The sequence below is a fragment of the Mauremys mutica genome, chromosome 16 (assembly GCF_020497125.1).
Source record: "Mauremys mutica isolate MM-2020 ecotype Southern chromosome 16, ASM2049712v1, whole genome shotgun sequence".
In the NCBI taxonomy this organism is placed as follows: Eukaryota; Metazoa; Chordata; order Testudines; family Geoemydidae; genus Mauremys; species Mauremys mutica.
In genome coordinates this window covers 19,036,283-19,057,252 of record NC_059087.1, presented here as the reverse complement: position 1 = coordinate 19,057,252, position 20,970 = coordinate 19,036,283, and the positions used below count along the sequence as shown (strand labels likewise).

Below are 20,970 nucleotides of genomic sequence, written 5' to 3'. Positions count from 1 at the left end.
TGCAGAGGGTAGTACTGAAAGGGGAACTGTCGGGTTGGAGGGGGGTTACCAGTGGAGTTCCTCAAGGTTCGGTTTTGGGTCCTATTTTATTCAATCTATTTATTGCTGACCTGGGAACCAAGAGTAGGAGTGGGCTGATAAAGTTTGCGGATGACACCAAGTTGGGAGGTATTGCCAATTCGGAGAAGGATCGGGATATCCTCCAGGGAGATTTGGATGACCTTGTAAACTGGAGTATTAGTAACAGGATGAAATTCAATAGTGAGAAGTGTAAGGTTATGCATTTAGGGATGACTAACAAGAATTTTAGTTATAAGCTAGGGACGCACCAGTTGGAAGTAACGGAGGAGGAGAAGGACCTGGGAGTCCTGGTTGATCGTAGGATGACTATGAGTAGGCAATGTGATGTGGCCGTTAAAAAAGCTAATGCGGTCTTGGGTTGCATTAGGCGAGGTATTTCTAGTAGGGATAAGGAAGTGCTAGTCCCGTTATATAAGGCGTTGGTGAGACCTCATTTGGAGTATTGTGTGCAGTTTTGGTCTCCCATGTTTAAGAAGGATGAATTAAAACTGGAACGGGTACAAAGAAGGGCCACTAGAATGATCCGAGGAATGGAAGGCCTGTCGTATGAAAGGAGACTTGAGGAGCTCGGTTTGTTTTCCTTAACCAAAAGAAGGATAAGGGGAGATATGATTGCACTCTTTAAATATATCAGAGGGATAAATACCAGGGAAGGAGAGGAATTATTTCAGCTCAGTGCTAATGTAGACACGAGGACAAACGGATATAAATTGTCAGTCAGGAAATTTAGGCTTGAAATTAGACGAAGGTTTCTAACCATCAGGGGAGTGCAATACTGGAACAGCCTACCGAGGGAAACAGTAGGGGCGAAGGACCTCCATGACTTTAAGATTAAGCTAGATAAGTTTATGGAGGAGATGGTATAATAGGATAACGGGCTTAGTCAATAGGTCAATTAAGTGCCACACTGGTAAATAGTACAATGGGTCAATGATATGATATTCTTAACCTTTTTCCAGAGGGTATGGCTGGAGAGTCTTGCCCGCATGCTCGGGGTTCAGCTGACCGCCATATTTGGGGTCGGGAAGGAATTTTCCTCCAGGGCAGATTGGCAGTGGCCCTGGAGGTTTTTCGCCTTCCTCCGAAGCATGGGGCAGGGGTCGCTTGCTAAAGGAGTGGGTGGATCGGCTTATGTGGCCTGCATCTTGCAGGAGGTCAGACTAGATGATCATCATGGTCCCTTCTGATCTTGAATTCTATGATTCTATATTACAGAGAACATTTCTGTTCTGCTACTGTATTTAGTGACTAAGCAGTACTTTTGAAATATAGCCCAAATCATTCTCCAAGACCTGCACAGCTAAGCAGATAAATTAATAAGATAAAGATCACAGAGCCAACGCACTTTGCAACTCTAAATGACAGTGGTAAGAAAAACTCATAAGATCTCATTAGGTAAGTTGTTCACAGTAGAAAAATAACGGCCTATAACTTAGTTGTGCTAATACCTATCCTAGACTATGAAAAAATGATGTGTTAGCTAATATTCCAACCAACATGTTCTAAAAGTCCTTACACTCAACCAGCTAAGCAGGTGTTAGCAGCAGTGTGATTTATCTAGTTAGACTGTTAGATCATCTTAGCTAGAACATGCTGGAGAACACACACACCCCTTTTATTCTAGCCTGGACAAGGGACTCTCATCTTAGATGAGTAGAAATCCAAACCTATAGAACTATACCGACTTAATGCCAACAGAGGCTCCTTCTAGCCATCTGCCTAACACCATTCTCAAAACCCTCCAATCCCATAAAAAGTCACAAGAACAGCAGTGTCTCGCACTAAGCCCTGAAAGTCATCAGATCCAGGCTCTGGTAGAACAAGAAGAAGAGGTGAGTTCCAGGGTCAAGTATCCTTCACCATGAACATCACCTGTAGCTCCTTCTAATTTAAACCAAAGACTCTCTAACTCATGCACCTCAGATGACTGCAACTGTGGGATCACCCAAGGTGGTCTCTACTGGTTTGTCTACACTGCAATCAGAGGATGTGACTACAGATTCCCTAGACATACCCAAGCTAGCATTTTAAGCTAATTAGCTCAGGTACCAGTAGCAGTGAAGCTGCAGCCACACTGACTTCAGTGAAGGCTCTACAAGCCTGCCCAGAAGGCTTGGTAATTACTCAAGAAGCTAAGCGCTACCGTAGCTTCTTTGATACCAATAGTCCGGCATGTTCTATACAAGCTGCAATCACTTCATGGACATACCCTAAGGTTGGTGAAACCCAAAACATTCAGGGCTTTAGAATTCAAAAAGAACACCTTAAACTCCATCCAAAAACAAGTGCCAGCCAGTACAGAACATGGAATAGATGTGCATTCCGAGAGAAACATCACTTAACATAGATGCCTTTTTCAGTAGCTTTACTTCCCAAATGATTTTAAGGTCTAGCCCAATGTAGAGTGCATACAGTAGTCCTATCTCATGGATAGAAAGGCATGGTTGACCATGGCAAGGAGGTAGCGCACATGAGTGTAGATGACTACTCAGGAGAAGACACGTTGTGATCCATTAGAGAGAAGGGGGGGGGGGGGAGCAGTGGACTGAAATCGGGAAGCCAAGACATAGAAAAGTGAGAGATGTAGTAAGTGCAGTCAAATAGCATTTGATGAATAAATTTTGACTAATTCCACTAGTATTGACTGAATATTTTATTAGACACACTTTCCAATGGTCAACCATCTCTACAAACGGTCAAGTACTAAGGGATAAAAGCCAGTAAAATTAACTGAACCTATTTACTGAATATTTTGTTCTATTGTATGACCAAGTAGTAAGTCAATATTTTTAAAAAAATTAATTAGGAAATGAATTAATGTTTCATTTAAGTACCATAAACAATAAACATGACAACTGTGACTTGAATGGAACGGATGATGTCAGGGTGACCAGAGTAAAAAAAAAAAAAAAAAACACTATGCTAATGGCCATCAAGTCCTGTATGCTGTCCTGTTCTACAATATCTAGTTCATTTTCTCAAAAGTTCCATACAATTAACAGCATTTTAATGGTATTTGTTACCTCATAGAGGGTTAGCAGACTGATTTTTTAATTAAGAGACAATAGGTTAAAATGTCACCCTAGACATTGGAGTCTCTGGAAATCGCTGGCCTGGGAGATCACAGAGCATACCATTTCTAGGTTGCAGGTTAAACTTCAGCCCAGGGTTTTAGCAGAGTTATAATCCAGTATTTATTCCAAGAGACAAATTAGTCAGGGGCTTAGTCCACTTCTCAGTGAATAAGTGTCTACGCTAAAAAACCTACCACCACAGTTGGTTCTCTTGTAGACAATCTCAGAGAACAAAGCATGGTTAGCACTGAATCTCAACAATCACCACTAGCAGAGGTGGTCTTTCTAGATTAGGAGAGAGGCACGCTCTACTTCAGAGGATTTGATACTTCCTTCTCTGGGGCTGTCAATCTTGCACTTTTCATGAACACTCAATTCACTTTATAAACACTAATTTTCAGTCAATTATTTAGTCCATAATATACCTGCCACTGAGCTATTTCTATAATCTGTATCCCACAACGAGAAGATAAATGAAATAGACAATTTTCTATTGGATAAACATAAACAGACTATAAACAGAAGTTTTGCTATAATTACGGTAATAAACTTGGTAGAAAAAGTCAGCTATAATCATCTCTCAGGATAACAAACTTCTTTGATTAAGTTACAAGATATTATCTAATTCATATTAGAAAAAGAGAGCTCAAAAGTTAAGAGGCATTACTCATGAAGACAGATTCTAGAGCTAGTTACAACTCTTGCATTACAAATAAAGATCAAAACCAAGAAAACAAACAAGATTAATTCCAGAGAATTGATTTGCTAATTCAAGCCTTACACTATATATTTTTCCATACATTGAGTGGGGACCTAGCTAAGGGTTTCTCCATCTTTCATATCAAATTTAGGGCTTGGCTACACTTGCCAGTTACAGCGCAATAAAGGAGCCCTGGGCGCCCTAGCTCACTACCCATCCACACTGGCAAGGCACATAGAACGCTCTGACTCCACAGCTACAGCGCTGCTGGTACTCCACCTCGGCGAGTGGAATAACGTTTGCTGCATCACTGCGCTCTGATCAGCCTCCGGGCTGCCAGAGTCCATCCTGGTTGTCGAGATCCGCACTCGGGCCCGCTGGGATACAGGACAGGGATCCCCACGCAATACGTGGGGGTGCTGCAGCACCCCTAGTTCCCTGGGTAAACGTTTAACTGGGTAACCAACAGAATTTTAATCAGTTACATGGTTATTATTTTTATATGTTATTTACATCCCTGGTCGCTGCTCTGTGCGGTGCAGCAGCTGCTTGCGAGAGCCTGGTGGCAGCCCACTCCCTCCTCCCCTCCCCCAGCTGCTGGAGACTGGGGCCAAGCGGGCCAGAAACGTGCCGGTGGAGAGGGGGCGTTCAGCCCCTGTCCTCGGCAGCCAGGCCCAACCTGGAGGCAGGGTGGACCGCCGTCCCAACCAGGCTCTCTCAGGCAGCTGCTGCACTGCACGGAGCAGTGACCCAGAGCAGCCAGTGTGAGAAGCAGCTGGTCCCGCCCCCTCCACTCCCCAACCAGCCCCGGCTGCCAGGGACAGGGGCTCAGTGTGCCAGGGGACAAGCACAGGGGGAGGAGGACAGAGCACCTCTCCCTCCCCACAAGCAGGCAAATCTGGGGTGGGGGGAGGCACTTGACCCCACATACCTCCCCACACATCACCTCTATGCTGTACCTCTTTCCCATTCCCTCCAGGAATATTTTTTGTGATCTCATGACCTCCCTACAATAGCCTTGCAACCCCCTTTGGGAACGGGACCCCCAGTTTGAGAAATGCTGCTTTTGGCAATGAGGCCTCCCTAAAACAGAGTAAAACCAAGGAACAATCCTTCCCCAGGCAGATTTTGTGATTGGCTAGTATCTGCAGAACGTATTTAATTCAACTGGAAAAGAGGGTAAAAACCATTCAGTCAAAAAAGTCCACTTTTTCTACACAATACACAAATATGGGTGATCATTCATAAACAATTTTAACATGTCTTGTGATTAGCTTTCTTCATCTAAGAAAGGGATCAATTCTGTATTTCATATCTATGACATTTTAGTGTTAGTACATTAAATACAAAAATGTCAAATTATAAAAGTGATGTTAAGATCTATAAAACTGTTTGGGACATAGGAGAGGATGACAATTAAACTCTCGGTGATTTAAATGCACGTCATGTGTCAGCATATGCGTAAGGCAAACCGTAGCGCAACATTCACCCACCTGCAGTAAGCCTGCATCAAAGCATATCAAAATTTTAACCTCCCAGCTAACGATAAGATTGAAATCAAATTTTAATTAAACTACCTGCACTGGCAAGTCTTTTAACTAATGCTAATTAGCTCAGTCACATAAGATTTTAACATTAAATTATTTCCTCTAGAAAGTCCACTCCTTCTTACTTCTTGTTCAGACAATCGCTAAGACAAACAAGTTTGTTTACATTTACGGAAGATAATACTGCCCGCTCTTATTTACGTCACCTGAAAATGAGAACAGGCATCCGCATGGCACTGTTGTAGCTGGTACTGCAAGGTATTTACATACCAGATATGCTAAACATTTGTATGCCCCTTCATGTTTCAACTTGTAGGCTCTAAAGTTTTACAGTGTTTTGTTTTTGAGTGCAGCCATGTAAAAAATAAATTCTACATTCATAACTTGCACTTCCATGAAAAAGAGACTGCACTACAGTACTTGTATAAGGTGAATTGAAAAATACTATTTTATCATTTTTACAGCGTAAATATTTGTAATAAAAATAATAGTGAGTACTGTACACTTTGCATTATGTTGAAATTGAAATCAATATATTTGAAAATGCAGAAAAACATACAAAAATATTTATAATAAATTTGAATTGGTATTCTATTACTGTTTAACAGTGCGATTAAAACTGATTAAGTGTGACTTTTTTTTTAAATCGTTTTACAGCCCTAATAAATGGACTATTCTGATATTTTATACTTCAAAGTCCACATCCTTGGCTTTTAAAAATACACAGCCAATAATGCAAGTACTGTCCGGAGCAAAAAAAAGTAATGCCCCTTGAATACTTAATCAGTGCCTTATAGTTATTTTGTTGTACATTTAAAAATGTACAAAATATTAGGTGAGTCTCAAAAGGTACTATTATGTGCCAAACTCCCATGGAATTTTGATGGCAGTTAGGCACCCAACTGCCTTTTGCCTTTGAAAACCTCCCAAGTGTCTAAGGATAGGCCTAATGTCTAGTGCAGGTGTCGGCAACCTTTCAGAAGTGTGTGCCGAGTCTTCATTTATCCACCCTAATTTAAGGTTTCACGTGCCAGTAATACATTTTAACTTTTTTAGATGGTCTCTTTCTATAAGCCTATAGTATGTAACTACACTATTATTGTATGTAAAGTAAATAAGGTTTTTAAAATGTTTAAGAAGCTTCATTTAAAACTAAATTAAAATGCAGAACTCCCTGAACCAGTGGCCAGGACCCGGGCAGTGTGAGTGCCACTGAAAATCAGCTCGCATGCCGCCTTCGGCACCCGTGCCATAGGTTGCCTACTCCTGGTCTAGTGCTTTAAGAGTGCCTGATGAAGTCATGGGTCACCACAATAGCCTAAAACAAATTTATAAACAACCCTAGGAAGATAACACCATTGATGCTACTTCTAATTGGCTTGACTCTTAGTACTAACTTGCAAAAACCAAAAACACACCAGATGCAAGATGTAGGTCCCTTCAAACTATTTTCTGCGAGGTTGCTTTAAAAAGATTATGCACTTGTGAGGGCTTGGAGAAAATAAGGAAAGTTTTTAGTCTCTATTTTTTAAATATTCTATAGCAACAACAGGGGCACAAGGCAAGTCTAGAATTAACACAATAGATTAAAGCTGTGTGATTAGAATGGACTGAGTTATGCAAGCAGCACCTTCTGCCCAAGGTAGGAAATCTCATACTGCTCTGTAAACACCCTTTTGGTTATTTGAGAACAGTCTTACGTAAGCTGCAGCCATCCTTCCTAAATCAATGGGACAGTTGCTGCAACACAGGAGCCTTCAGAAAATGACAGGAGAAGCATTGTTGGGAAGACTGAAGTCCTCAGCATTCCAAAGCCTTTCCAGAACTGTCCCCCGCCCCCAACCACCACCCTAATAAAGGTGGACCTGGCCCCAGAACATGCATCTCCTAGCCTGTTATTGATTTCCAATAAAAGCACTGTGCCTCCAACACCTTTGATTTTAAGGCAATATGAAGTGAACTTCGTACACACCTTTCACTTAAGTGAGTAAGTCTTTTCCAGTCTGCATCTCTGGAGTCATCAGATCCAATACAAGTGGGATACAGCAAGATTATTTCATTTACACCATTACAGTTTGAGCTTTGTTTGTGGCTGGTAATTTAAAGACATTAAGTGTAAAGAAAACAACACTGGCAAAAAGTCTAAAGTTCTTGTATATACTGACAGACTTTGAAGTTGTGAGCTTTTTTGAGAAAAAGATGTGGGAGTCACCATGGACAGCTCAATGAAGATTTCTGCCCACACAGCATTAGCATTCAAAGTAAATAGGGTGCTTGGGTATATTCACAATCGGATTAAGAAATTCAACAAACAACTAATGGCACATTCCATCTGGAATACTGCACCTGATTTTGATTACCTCAAAACAACAGATCAGAGTCCAGAGAAGGGAAAATGGATACGGTTATAGGTATAGGAGAACCTTTGTGTTATCGCCTTCAAAAGCTAGGATTGTTTGACTTGAAGAGGAGACAAGGGGAGTCAAGGTTTGCCTACACTGGGGATGTTTTCACTAGTGTAGTTACACCAGCACAAACTCCCTGAAGTAGACATACTGCACCAATGTAAGAAGAGGCTTGCAACAGTGCAACATACCGCAATGAAGGTAGGAACTTCCTAAGAAACATGAGGGATTGGCCACTGAGAGGTGTGATGTCATACTAGATGGCTCAATGGTCTTATCCAATATGGATCACTCTGTTTCACGAATTTCTAAAAGACTACAATGATCAGATGCTCACTCCATCAGTGTTTAGGGTCAAATTTCACAACCTGCAAGAGTATGTAGAAAGTCTGAATCGCTACAGAGTATTTGTAAGTAGCAATTCTGCTGACTATTACACTTAGTAAAAAGACTGAATATAAATCAAATCATCTGTCAGCTAATTTGTTAGTTTTAAAACAGTATATTCGCCTATGCAAAAAATTTAGGACTATAGAAATGTTAATACAAGCTCCTACTATACTATAAAACCAATTTCATCAGGAGAAGCCAGTTACAACATGGCACTGAACTGTGTTGGTGGGACTGAATACACTATTTGATCCAGCTATGTTTTAACTGTGTCTCATAAGGCGGTCTCCCAACATCACTGTTTCATAAAACAGTTTATCTGAAAGTCAAAGTTATGATGCAAACAAGCAAAACCAAGAAGATTCAAAATTATGACTAGAATGAACTGAATGTTAAACAGTAGGGTCCTGGCTCAACCTATGCCTTGCTACAGCTCCTCTCTAGTGTCAATACTTTTTAAGAGATGAGAGAGCCCTGCCATGACACCCATGAACAAGAATATAAATGGACTGTACTTTTAGATAAACAGCAGCTACAAGAGGTAAACAGTAATGACTTTTCAAAATTTCCATATCTTGACTAACATTTTAATGAGTCACTTCTTAGCATATGCATAACATGCCTCAGGTGGCTCATGACCAGGATTCGTCACGGAATTTGGTCCGCTGGTTGGATCATTAGCTTCCCCAGCGGACCAAATTCCATTTTAAAAAGCCACTGACCTAATTTTTAATACAACCACTACCCAAATACAACTGGGAAACCAGGGGATGGGGACTGAGGGTCAAGGAGGAGAGAATCCTTTAAGTGATCAAATGGAATTTAGGGACTCTGGTAGGAAAGGAAAGCATGGAAACTGAATCACACTGCAGTAGCACATGGAGATCTTTCAACACTAACAGTTACTTATTTTCTTCTGAAGTTTTCAAAGGTTATAAAAAATGTTAAACTCCCAATCCACATAATGCCAATCTCATCAAGACTGACCAACATAGACTGAGCGACTGAAGTTTCCCCTTGTTCAATCACAGCCAACATCATTTTATATTTACTAAAGAGTTAGCAGTGAAGACGGCTGTATAATCTGCATGCACAATTTAACACAGCAAGGGTTCTCCCATCAAGAACTTGAATTTCAAATCAGCTCCGAGGCCTCAAGATGGAGGCAAACTGAACTTTTCTCAGTTCCTGGCCACATTAGCAACCCATACAATACAAACTAGTTTTGACCCAGATGTATTCCTCTAAAAATACAACCTCAACAATGTTCAATTTTCTATAAAAGCCTGCTTAGTCTTATTATACAGCAGATGATTTCCAGCTAGAACTAAATTCTTGCTCATTAAAACAAAATGTCACAGTGTTTTCTCCTACAGCTACGTGCAAAGCCCAAATTCCTCTGACAAAACAAAATGCAATATACAAACTGGTCTATTACTACCCAACTGGGGCTTATAAGTCATCTCTACTTGTAACGACGGTAGGTACAAAATTTTCAGACAACTGAGAACACCATTAACTTGACAAAAAAAATCACTTAAATAGTCTCAGAAATATTTACAACGACGACAAACCACTTTGCAAAATAACGCAACCCAAGTCTCAGCGGCTCAGGAAGGGACCACTACAGCATGAAGCTCTGCATGGGACAAGGGAATGGGGGGAGCAAACAGCTCCTGAATGCAGTGAGGGGCAGAAGCAGGTCAGCTACACCGTCCTCCTACCTGGAAACGGTGAAACCAACAAAATTTACTAGCGGAGCCTGCAAACAAACGTTGAGCAACAGAGTCCTCACCTACGAGGCTACAAATGAAGCATCCCTGGGTGCAGTGCTGCTCCTCCCCGCAAGCGGGGCATGAAAAGGACCACACGCCCCCCTGCAGCCACTGAGAAGGTTGGACCCCACAAACCCCGACTTGCTCTGCAGGCAGGGCCAGCCCACCCCATCGCACAGCCGGCCCCCTGCCTTGCAAGCGGCTTCGCCCCTCCCTGGCCCCCTTCTTCCACTCGTGGCCCTATTGCATCACCGTGATCCTCCCGGCGGCTCGCTCCCTGCTCCCACTGCAAGCCACTCACGCGCCCCTTCCCCCCGCCAGGCCCCTCGCGGCCCCCGTACCTGGCCGCAGCGGCTCGGTGATGCTCAGCACCAGGAGGAAGAGGAGGAGGAAGGTGCCGCTGTCCGCTTTGGGCACCATTTATCCTCCGTTCATCCTCCCCCAGCGCAGCACCATAAACCCGGGGGAAGGAGGGGGGGGGAAGCGGGAGGAGGAGCCGCCGTCGGGCCGCTCGGGCCCCGTCCGCACCGAGCCCCCCCGCTGGAAGCCAGCGGCTCTCGCGGCGGCGGCGGCTCGCCCTGGCGCCCCGGCCGGGAGGAGACGGGCGGGGGCGGCGGGAAGGTCAGGAACTGGCTCCGCGCGCCAAGGGCCGCGCGCCTGGTTCTGGCTCTGGCTCTGGCTCCACACAAGATGGCGGCCGCACCCCCCCCCTCTGGCCCCTCCTCCCCACAACAAAGACCAGCAGCCAATCAGCGCCGGGGGGCGGGGCTTTCGGGCGGTAATCTGCATATGCGCCTCCGAAGTAAGGTGAGGCGAGTGGCCGCCTTGAAGACGCTGAGGGGGCCCGGCCGTTACAACCCCCGGACTCTGTCTCTTCACTAGCGCTCCAGCCAGGGCCATCCTTAGGATTTCTGGTGCCCTAGGCGAGATTATTAAACTGGTGCCCCTGTGCCTAATCTGCTCTTAGCAACACAAATATAAACATACAGTATTGGAAAACTTGCCACATTCACGTTATTAAAACCAGTTTAACTTAATTAAGCACACTGTAATGCTGATGCACTAGCACTAAAGAAGTAGCCCTATAGAAAAAATTCTGATTTGACAGAATGATGCAAATAATATAATTTTTTTAATTTGTCAAAATTTTATTGGAAATTTATATGAAGAGGTATTGAAACAAAGATTTGTTTTTAATTAAAAGCAATCTTTCTGGCTTTTTTGGCTGCAAAATCAGTTTAATAAGCTGGGTTTCCAAACAGTGGGAAAATATAACCCTAGTTTTACCGCTAGGTAAAGCACAAAGTGACCAAAATGAAGTCAGCACACAGAATCATCTCATCTAGATTAAGGTAGCACAGAAATGTTACAGAAGTCCTATTGTGCCTTATTTTTGTTTGGAAAGACATTGGCACTAGCAGCACATTCACATGATAAAATACATGATAAATCACTGTCTCTAAAGTTCCATCAAAAACTGACATTTTCACAGCTCTAGCATGATCTGCTGTACAGATTCTTCACAAGGAAGTGTCCCTGGCCTTTTTAACTCATATTAACTATGTATTTACTTTATGAAAGTTGGAGAAAACATTGTGAAAATGTAAAACATTGGCTGCCCAACTTCTGGCTGGCAAAAGCTATACTGACTCACAGGAAAAAAAAAAAAGCAGGAGAATCTTAGTACAACATATGGTCAGTCTATACCAGGGGTCGGCAACCTTTCAGAAGTGGTGTGCCAAGTTCACTGTAATTTAAGGTTTCTCGTGCCAGTAATACATTTTAATGTTTGTTGAAGGTCTCTCTCTATGTCTATATTATATAAATAAACTATTGTTATTATCTGAGGTCCTGCTCAGGCCACTACCAGCTGAGTAACCCCAGACCGGCAGCGGGCTGAGCGGGGACTGGGGACTGGAACCATATACAAGGATCCCTGGCCCTGCTCCGCCCGCTGCTGGTCTGGGGTTCTGACTACCAACTCCTGCCACCCAGGATCCCAGCCGCCAACCCCCCTCAGCCTGCTACCAGCCTGGGATTCTGCTCACCCAGGCTGGCAGGAGGCAGAGTGGGGCCGGCGGCTGGGGCTCCTGATTGGCAAGGGGCCGGCAGCCAGAACCCCAGAGTAGCGTAGGCTGAGTGCTGCCGGCACCCCAGATGGCAGCAGACTGAGCCACTCAACCCCCCAGCCGCTGCCGGCTGAATGAATGGAACCCCAGGCTGACAGCAGGTTGAGTGGTTCAGCTGGCCTGCTCAGCCCTCTGCCAGTCTGGGGTTCCTTGGGGGGTCCCCAGGCCAGCAGCAGGTGCTGAGTGCGGCGGCTGGCAATAGGGCAGCAGCCGGAACCCCCAGAGCAGTGATGGGCTGAGCCGCTCAGCCTGCCGCTGCGTGCCATCAAAAATCAGCTCACCTGCCACCTTTGGCACGTGTGCCGTAGGTTGCCGACCCTGCTTTATACACTAGTAGGAGATGAGCATATTACAGTTGTTGGAGGGCTCTTATCAGGAGTAACAGGCTATAGGAAAGTCAGTCAATATTTTTTGTTTCTCTGATGAAAACTGGCCCACTCCCTGCCGCAAACCAAACCTGTCACTAATAATTGTCAACAACTTAATTTTCTGTTTTTGGCTAAGATATTAATTAAAAAAAAATATTGAAATTGGATTCAGGATTGTTAGCAAGAATTTTTGGCAAAGTTGTTAAATGACAATCTAAATGGCAACACAGTACTGCTTTCATGCTTGGCTCACCCCCCAGCCTGCTGGTCCAACAGCTGCAGTAGACCCCAAAATCCACCTCTTGGGGTGCAGAGTGGCAACAGCAGCAGCAAACCCTCAGGTCCAATCACATGCCAATAGGCACCACCACCAGCCTTACGGACCATGGTGAAGTTAGCACAGCATCTGATCTCAGGGACAGGTCACCCATGGAGCCACAGCAGCTAATCCTGCCCAGTGCAGCTCCCCCCGGATGAGATGGATCGCTGGCAGCTGCCAGCCCAGGGGAGAGGTGCTCCCCAGCTCCAGATGTCCTGATTTTATAGGGCCAGTCCCGATATTTGGTGCTTTGTCTTATATAGGCACCAATTACCCCCACCTAGAGTGACCAGACAGCAAGTGTGAAAAATCAGGACAGGGGGTGGGGGGTAAAAGGAGCCTATATAAGAAAAAGACCCCAAAATTGGGACTGGCCCTATAAATTAGGGATCTGCTCACACCCTACCCCAACCCCCTGTCCTGATTTTTCACACATCTGGCTAACCCCAGCCCAGCCCTGTGTGACATTCCAATCCTGGCAGAGGAAGTGAGTTACTTTCACTTTCATTCTCAGCAGGCAGCCAGCCTCCTCCCCCCACCTACCCCCCAGCACCTCACCCAACCCAGCCCTGACGGAGGGGAGGGAGGAGAGAGAGAGGGATGCTCCTGGGGAGGAGGGAGAAAGGAGGGGGTGCTCCATGGGGCAGGGGGGGAGAAGAATGGATGTTATGGGGGACAAGGATACTGGTTCCAGAGCCGCAGAGCCTGCCTCACCTCACCTCAGCCAGGGGGAGAGTCACACTCACAGGTGAGCTCCTTCCCCAACCCCTCCCCCCTCCCCTTCCCAGAGACCCCATCAGCCAATCCCCTCCCTCAGACTGTGCTGCATTCAGCTCTCTCTAGGACCCAACAGCCTGCTCTTACATGCTCCACTGCTTCCCGTCTGTCCCGGCTCCCGGCAGAGTGGTGCCCCAGACCTAGTGGTGCCCTAGGCGGCTGCCTATTCTGCCTATGCCTAAGGACAGCCCTGGCTCCAGCCATTGCTACCCCCGGCGGAACTGCCACGGGGGGGAGGACACTGACCGGCCGCTGCCACCACTTGTCAGTATTGGCGTCTGTCAGTGAACGCTGCAAACAGTGAGCGGCTGGGGAAGAGATGGGACCAAACCATGGTCAGGATACGTGCTGCTGCCTGACTGAGACTTGGGTCCATCGAGTGCCTGTATATTATTATCGGTTTCCTGGCTGCCCTCCTCACACTGAGAATCCAAGGTTTAATCTGCACTGAGTGCAAATCTTGGATTGGCTCTCACCAGGACTAGAGACAACCTGGTCCTCCCCCCGCTACAGTATGTTACATGAATGCTCTTTGAAGTGGTGTGCAGACCCCCCCCACACACACACATCTCAAATGGGATGCTTTGTACACAACAGTGTTTAAAAGTTAAAAGGACAATGAAATGTAGTAGCTGTATCAGTCCCAGGACATTAGACAGCACCTCATCTCTCTGGGGACAATGAAAGTCCCTCTAAAACTAAAAGTCTGCTAGTAAGAATTGTAGCTAGTGGCCATCAGTCATTTGCTGGGCTACCTGATTTAAAATCAGCTTGGGAGGATGTAGTTTCTTTTTCATTATGATTTTTAATATAGGTTCGAGTAGATCAGTGACTCGGTGAAGTAAGCTTTGAAGTGGTAAACAATCATTTCATAGTTAGTCCCTCAGTAACCCTTCTGTAGGTCCAAATCCAGCCCAAGTTCATTGGAGTTCTGGGGAACGCCCTGGGCCCAAAAGAGGGACGGAGACTTCTCCATCAGCCATGGAGAAGGACTAATTATTATAATTATTTGTATTGTGGTATCACCTAGTAGTCCCAAGCAGGGCCCCTTCGTGCTAGGCACTATCCAAACACAACACCAAGACTTCCTGGAAGAGTTTACCGTCTAACTCATCTCTCCATCTAGGCATTTATATCATGCTCATCACCATGGTATCTGAGGGCACTGCCTACCTTTGTTACTATGTCATAGTACAAGTCATGAATGCCTAGAAAGATCTGTTGTGGTACTGCTAGCAGCAATGGTTGCCCCTCACATAGCCAGCCCCCATTTCCCTCTGTGCAGCAGCATGCAAGCAATTCCTGCTGATGTGCTATCTACAGAGGGCATTTACACTCTTTGCAAGGTCTCCCCTGCGCAGTGGTTCCAATACCCACAAAAGAGTTAAAGCTGCTGCAACACAGCATGCTGCAGTTTACTGATCATATATCCCCTGAATTACCTTTGTATTGTAAACACTGACAATCACAAATTGCACTGAAGACACAGAGCACAGTCAGCTGTTCAGAAGCCCCCAGTGCTGGGAGATATAACTCGACTGGAAGAATGCACATCTGAAAGCAAGGTCCCACTTTGTATGGCTCTTTTCTTGCAAAAGATTGTATTTAAAAAAAAATTAATTCAATGAAATGTTAACTCCAGATAGGGGCCAGTTTGTGATACCATCACTCACAGTGAATACTACCTTACACTACAAGCCATCTGTAGTCCTTATGGAGTAAATGATGAATCACTTTGAGTAAGGGCATCACAGTCTGTCCCCATGTTAGTGATGATTAAAGGTACCAACCTGACAATTGTTGAGATTTAAGTTCTCTCTAGAGAACAGAAAAGTACAGGCAGCAGCAGTTCATCCTTCTTCACCAATACATCTCAAGCCCGAGGCCAAGGAATAGGGCACCAGACCAGGAGTCAAGAGATCTGATTTTTATTCTCCACTCTACCAATGACCTACCATGTGACTTTGGGCAAGTCAACATTACCTCTCTGGGCCTCAGTTTCTCAGTCAGCAAAATGGAAACAACAGTTCCCACTTTTGTAAAGGGCTGGTTTCATGACACAATGTACACGCTAAATATTGTTATGGAAAAGGTTGGTGCTAAGGCATTGGACTAAGGTGCACCCAGCTAGAGCAGGCAGGGGTCTGGTCATGGTAGGGCAATGGAGTGTTCCAGGACGGTTAGAGCAGAATACAGGTTTCCGAGGTGGATCAACAGAGATGGAGGCAGCTGTTCCTGGCTAGTGGGGACTGACCTGAGGTTTGAGGAGTTTCCTGTCCAGTCTTTATGATCACTTATGAATTTGTTGTAAATAAATCAGTCACAGGAAAGATACCTGACTCCACAATCCAAATTTCTGTCTCAATGGAAACTGACTTGCTGCTACACCCTGAAATCGACTATCACTTGGCCAACTGGCAACAATATTATTACTGTCTGACCTCTCTAAGGTATTCCTAGGGAGCCCATCGCCATGCTGACTGAGCTACAATATGGAAGTGAGTGACTCCATGTTCTTACGTGCCTCGGCTGATACTGCCAACTCCCCAAAAGAGTTTTTCCGCATCGCAGAAGTCATGCTCACAATTATTACTGCAATCAAGTATCCAACTCTGCCACATAATGCATTAGTTTCACAGTATGTGTAGACTCAATAATTACAAAAAGCATTACATTTTAAAGCAAAATAATATAAATCAGTTTGTTTTGTCATACCTGCGGTGACAGTTCATCCCAGGTGTCAAAGCCCATCCAGGAGGGAGAAAAGAGGAAAATATACAGGAAACTAATTATGCAATTCAGAGCATCTTGGAAATTAATAAAGCTGATAAAGAAGGAGGCTGGAATGCCTGGGTGCAGCAATACTTTCTGCAGTATCACAAATTGCAGACCTATAAAGCTGGAAGAGGAGAGTGAGTTTTAATTTCTGCAGGTTATTATGAATTAATTCTTTCCAGTAAGATGTGTGCACACTATAAATGAGTAATATATACTGATCCTGATATAGAGTAGCAATAACCACCCAATACTTAAGCAGAGGCTAGTTTCCCTTTGTAAGCCTAACTATTCAAACAAATGACCCACCACTCTGCATAATAAACCATTGTCTTGAAACTTTGCATGCCATGTCTCAGCCCTGCTTAGGGTTTTTCTGAGACGTTTGGAGGGAAAAATCAGAAAAGGCATTTTAAAAATTATAATATCTAAAAATTGACTTCAGAGTTCACTACCTGGCAGCCTGATGTTTGGGGAGTTTAAAGAGGTGGAATGTTTGTAAGGTAAGTAATATTGCTTTGCGGAATAGCGCAGTCCATGCAAACCCACATTCAGCCTTAACTCGTTTCTAATGAAGCTTTCTGTGTTTGTTCTCTTTCTTCATTCCATCCTACTCCTTTGGTTTGTTACTGTCACTCATTGCATCACATCTGTAATCAGACTGCGTGCTCCTTGGGGCAGGAACCCAATCTTTGCCTTCGTTTCGTAAAATGCCTCAGACTATGGGTGCTGTAAAAAAAATAATAAACTATGCTTTTTATCCAGCACCTTCCAGAACCCACACTAAGATCATTCCTGAGCTATGCTTCTTATAGTTTAAATGCCTGAAGGCTTGTGACACCTGTTGGGGATTAGTCTGTTAATAATTTGTTTAGAGTTAAGGGCCAGTGAGCATAGGACTGTCTCTTTGGTTCATAAGAGCAGGTGAAATCCTGGCCCCACTGAAGTCAATAGAAGTTTAGTCACTGATTTTGACGGGGCCAGAATTTCACCTTCTGTGCATACCGTTCCAATATATTTGTATACATCTATTGGGTTATAGTACAGCAATCCACTTGCATCTTTTTATTCACCCTCTGACTGATTATGCCTAGTTTATAAGCAATATAGGAGAGACCGATCTCACACAGTGACCTGCTTTTAATAACATGCTACAATTTGGCAGGTAGATATAAAGTGATCAGGGAGATTACTCCTTTTCCCATAGTAGCTTCTGCCACCTAAGTAAGCAGAAGTCACTAGTAACCTGAACAAGTGCAAATCACTCCCTTGGTAAAAGGCTTGTTTTTGCTAGCAGGAATTGGCCATAGCCCAACCCAAGAGACTCTTTTTCCCCCAACTGCCATTCTCAGAAACTTCTAAAACTCCAGGTTTGGCCAGCCTTTTCCAGCGCTTGGCAGCCCTTTAGGAGACAGAGTTCCCCTTAGAGATCACCCCCACTGGGGATCATTGCAGAGCAAAGTATGGTTAACTCTTTGCTGGCAGCTGGACAAGCTGTCCCTTCTGCTTTCCCAAGAAGCAAGACAGCAAATCAGTGATGTTAATGTATATCTTTATCTTGGAAGTATATAATGCTATCTACAGAGCACAAGGTAGCATAAAGATATAAATACATTCCTAACGGCCATGTAGGAATGTTGCAAATGGATGCTGTACAGCCCAAAGAGACGTTTGCAAGGTGCCTGCATGGCTGCACACAGATGCATGTTGCATTAATCAGTTATCAGGAGACTAAACTGCTTCCAAATTCAATTTGGAGGGAGCTGGAAGCCAGAGTCTTAAGTTGCTTTGATCCACTCTGTGAAGCTGGGAGCTTGAAGTCACACAGAGGATTTGTTTGCTTTCTGGGAGGTCAGAGGAATTAATAAGAAAAAAGTGGTGAGTTAATCGTGAGCTCAGCCTCTTCTACCTGAGACAGCTTTAGCTGAGGTGTGTAATGAAAATTCCCCAGAAGATCTAAAAGAAATGCAGAGGAAGTCTCCAGCCTGATCTAAAGCTCCGTGAAAGGTTAATACAAGGTATTTCCTGCCTGTCATAATTAGAGCTGGTCAGAAACCAGAATTTCCACTCTGTGGGAAATTGATGTTTAAAACAAAATTAATTCAGAACCAGAATAAAAAGACAATATTTTGAAATTTCCCCATGACAGAAATTTTTGGAAAAAAATTCTGTTTTGGACCAATTGAAAAGTTTTACTTTGGTAAAGTTGAAAGTGGTGTCTCTGTTTTGACCTTGTTTATTTTGATCTTGTTATTTTATATTGTAATTTAGAATATAAATTTCAAACCAAAAAGTCATTTCAAAGCAAAATGTTCTCACTATGGAACATTTTGACCTTATCAAAATGCTTCATTTCCATTTTTTTTCATAACTAAATGTTGTTGAAATTGCTACCTTCCCTCAGACTGTTTTGATTTTGACAAACCAAGATTTTCCAACAGAAAAATGCTTGTGTATGAAAATTTTCCACCAGCTCTAGTCATAAAGTGCATATAGTTCTGCCATTGCTTTTATAAAACATTTGTTTTCTTGTATTATATACCTGTAGTGTGGTTATATCAGACATAAGAAAAAGGCCTTGGCTCTCAGTTTGTCTCTGCTGCTTCTAAGTCCTAAGGAACAGTGATCATGGAAGGAGTGAAGCATTTTAATGTGACCATCTTATGAGGCCATCACTTTAACTTCAGAGAGGGATTATGGCAACAACCCTGAGCACTGAACATTAAACAGGGTTAATTTGATGGCAAGCTAATTATAGTTCACACTTTTATCTGTGCCAAGCAAAGTATTGTGTAAGATCATAGTCTAGCGTATATCAGAGGCAGTTGATAGCGTTCTCAGAAAAGAGCAAGCTGGTTTTCAGAAGGGGCGTGGATGCACAGACCAGATCTTCACTCTACGAAACATAATAGAACAGAACTTAGAATGGCAACGGCAACTCTACACAAATTTCATAGACTTTGAGAAGGCTTTTGATAGCATTCACAGGACCAGCCTATGGCGCATTCTGCGGGCATATGGAATTCCTTTCCGTATAATCAACGTGATCAAAAGCTTCTATTTCAACTTTACATGCTTTCAGGGGCGGCTCTAGGCACCAGCAAAACAAGCTGGTGCCTAGGGCGGCAAAATGTAGGGGGCGTCCTCTGCCGCCGGGGAGGGTGGGAGGCTGGGCCGGCAGACCTGCCGCAGTCATGCCTGCGGGAGGTCCACCGGAGCCCCGGGACGAGTGGACCTGCCGCAGGCATGACTGCGGAGGGGGCGCTCGTCCCGCGGCTCGGCTGGACCTCCCGCAGGCATGACTGCGGCAGGTCAACAGGAGCCGCGGGACCACGGCACCCGCCGCAGTCATGCCTGCGGCAGGTCCGCTCGTCCCGGGCTCCGGTCGACCTGCCGCAGGCATGCCTGCGGGAGGTCCACCGGAGCCGCGGGAAGAGGGGACCCGCCGCAGGACCGGGGAAGGGCGGCGCAGCGCACCGCGCTGCTTGGGGCAGCGTGATTTCTAGAGCCGCCCCTGCATGCTTTACAGTGTTGATCACAGTGAGCTCAGTTTTTAAGTCAAAATAGGAGTATGTCAGGGGTGTGTCATGTCTGCACTCCTCTTCAACATTGCCATCGACTGGGTAATGTGGTGTAGAACAGAGGACATGCCAAGATGCATTAAATGGACACGCTTCTCATCCCTTGAAGACCTGGACTTCACAGATGACGTCACTCTCCTATCACATACCCAACACCATATACAAGAAAAAACAACTCGACTCAACCATTCAGTCAGCAAATTGGACTGAAAATCAACCACAGGAAGACAGATATCATGACCTTTTAATATTGCCTCACCATCACCTGTACAGATAGAGGATCATGTTCTCACCAGTGTAGAAACATTCACATACTTGGGCAGCACCCATCAGCCAGGACGGTGGAACAAGCCAGGACATCTGGAACAAAATCAATATAGCCAGGAACACCTTCAGGAGCTTATATACAGTCTGGAAATCATTAAAATACAACACCAAAACCAAACTCAAGATTGATCAGCGCTGCATACTTTCAACACTACCTTATACTGCAGAATGCTGGGTAATGAGAAAGTATGACATATCCAAACTGTCTTCATTCCGTACAACCTGCCTCAGAAAATTCCTCCATATCTTTTGGCCCAGAACAATCTCAAACCAAAATCTATTGAAACAGTGCAGCCAAGAGGATCTGAGCACCATCATTGCCAGGAGGCACTGGAGATGGATTGGTCATGTGCTTCCAATGGAAACTGATTCCATCACCAGAGTAGCAATAAGATGGACACCTGAAGGCAAATGAAAATGAGGCCACCCAAAAACAACATGGCGAAGAGCTGTGGAAGCCGAGCTGAAAAACCTGGGGCACAGCTGGGGAACCATTGAAAGACTTGACAGAAAAAGTCAGGAGTGGAGGAGCTTTGTCACTGCCCCAAATGCCAGAGGCATAATAGGAACATGATCATGATGATGATGAATTATAGTTCACCTCTAAAAGTAAGATACCAGCTCCCTTTTGATAGCTGGCTTTTGGGTCTGCTGTTGGGATTTTTAACATATAAGGTTCCACATGGACATGTTTACAAAACTTGTATCCAAAACACATCTTG

The 20,970-nt window shown here is 44.5% G+C and overlaps 1 protein-coding gene across 6 annotated transcripts in view; it reads right to left on the bottom strand.

Moving 5' to 3' along the window:
* Nucleotides 1-20,970, bottom strand: part of DGCR2 (DiGeorge syndrome critical region gene 2) — an 85,619-nt gene that overhangs the window by 54,834 nt on the left and 9,815 nt on the right. For 5 of the 6 annotated variants that reach the window (XM_044989835.1, XM_044989840.1, XM_044989836.1 and 2 more), the window contains exon 1: nucleotides 10,314-10,646. The exons of the other annotated variant lie outside the window; for it this stretch is intronic. In XM_044989835.1, coding sequence (XP_044845770.1) covers nucleotides 10,314-10,392 — 79 coding nt within the window. In that variant the 5' untranslated portion in view covers nucleotides 10,393-10,646. Of the gene's footprint in view, nucleotides 1-10,313; nucleotides 10,647-20,970 lie in introns of those variants that run through there. 6 annotated transcript variants of the gene reach the window in all.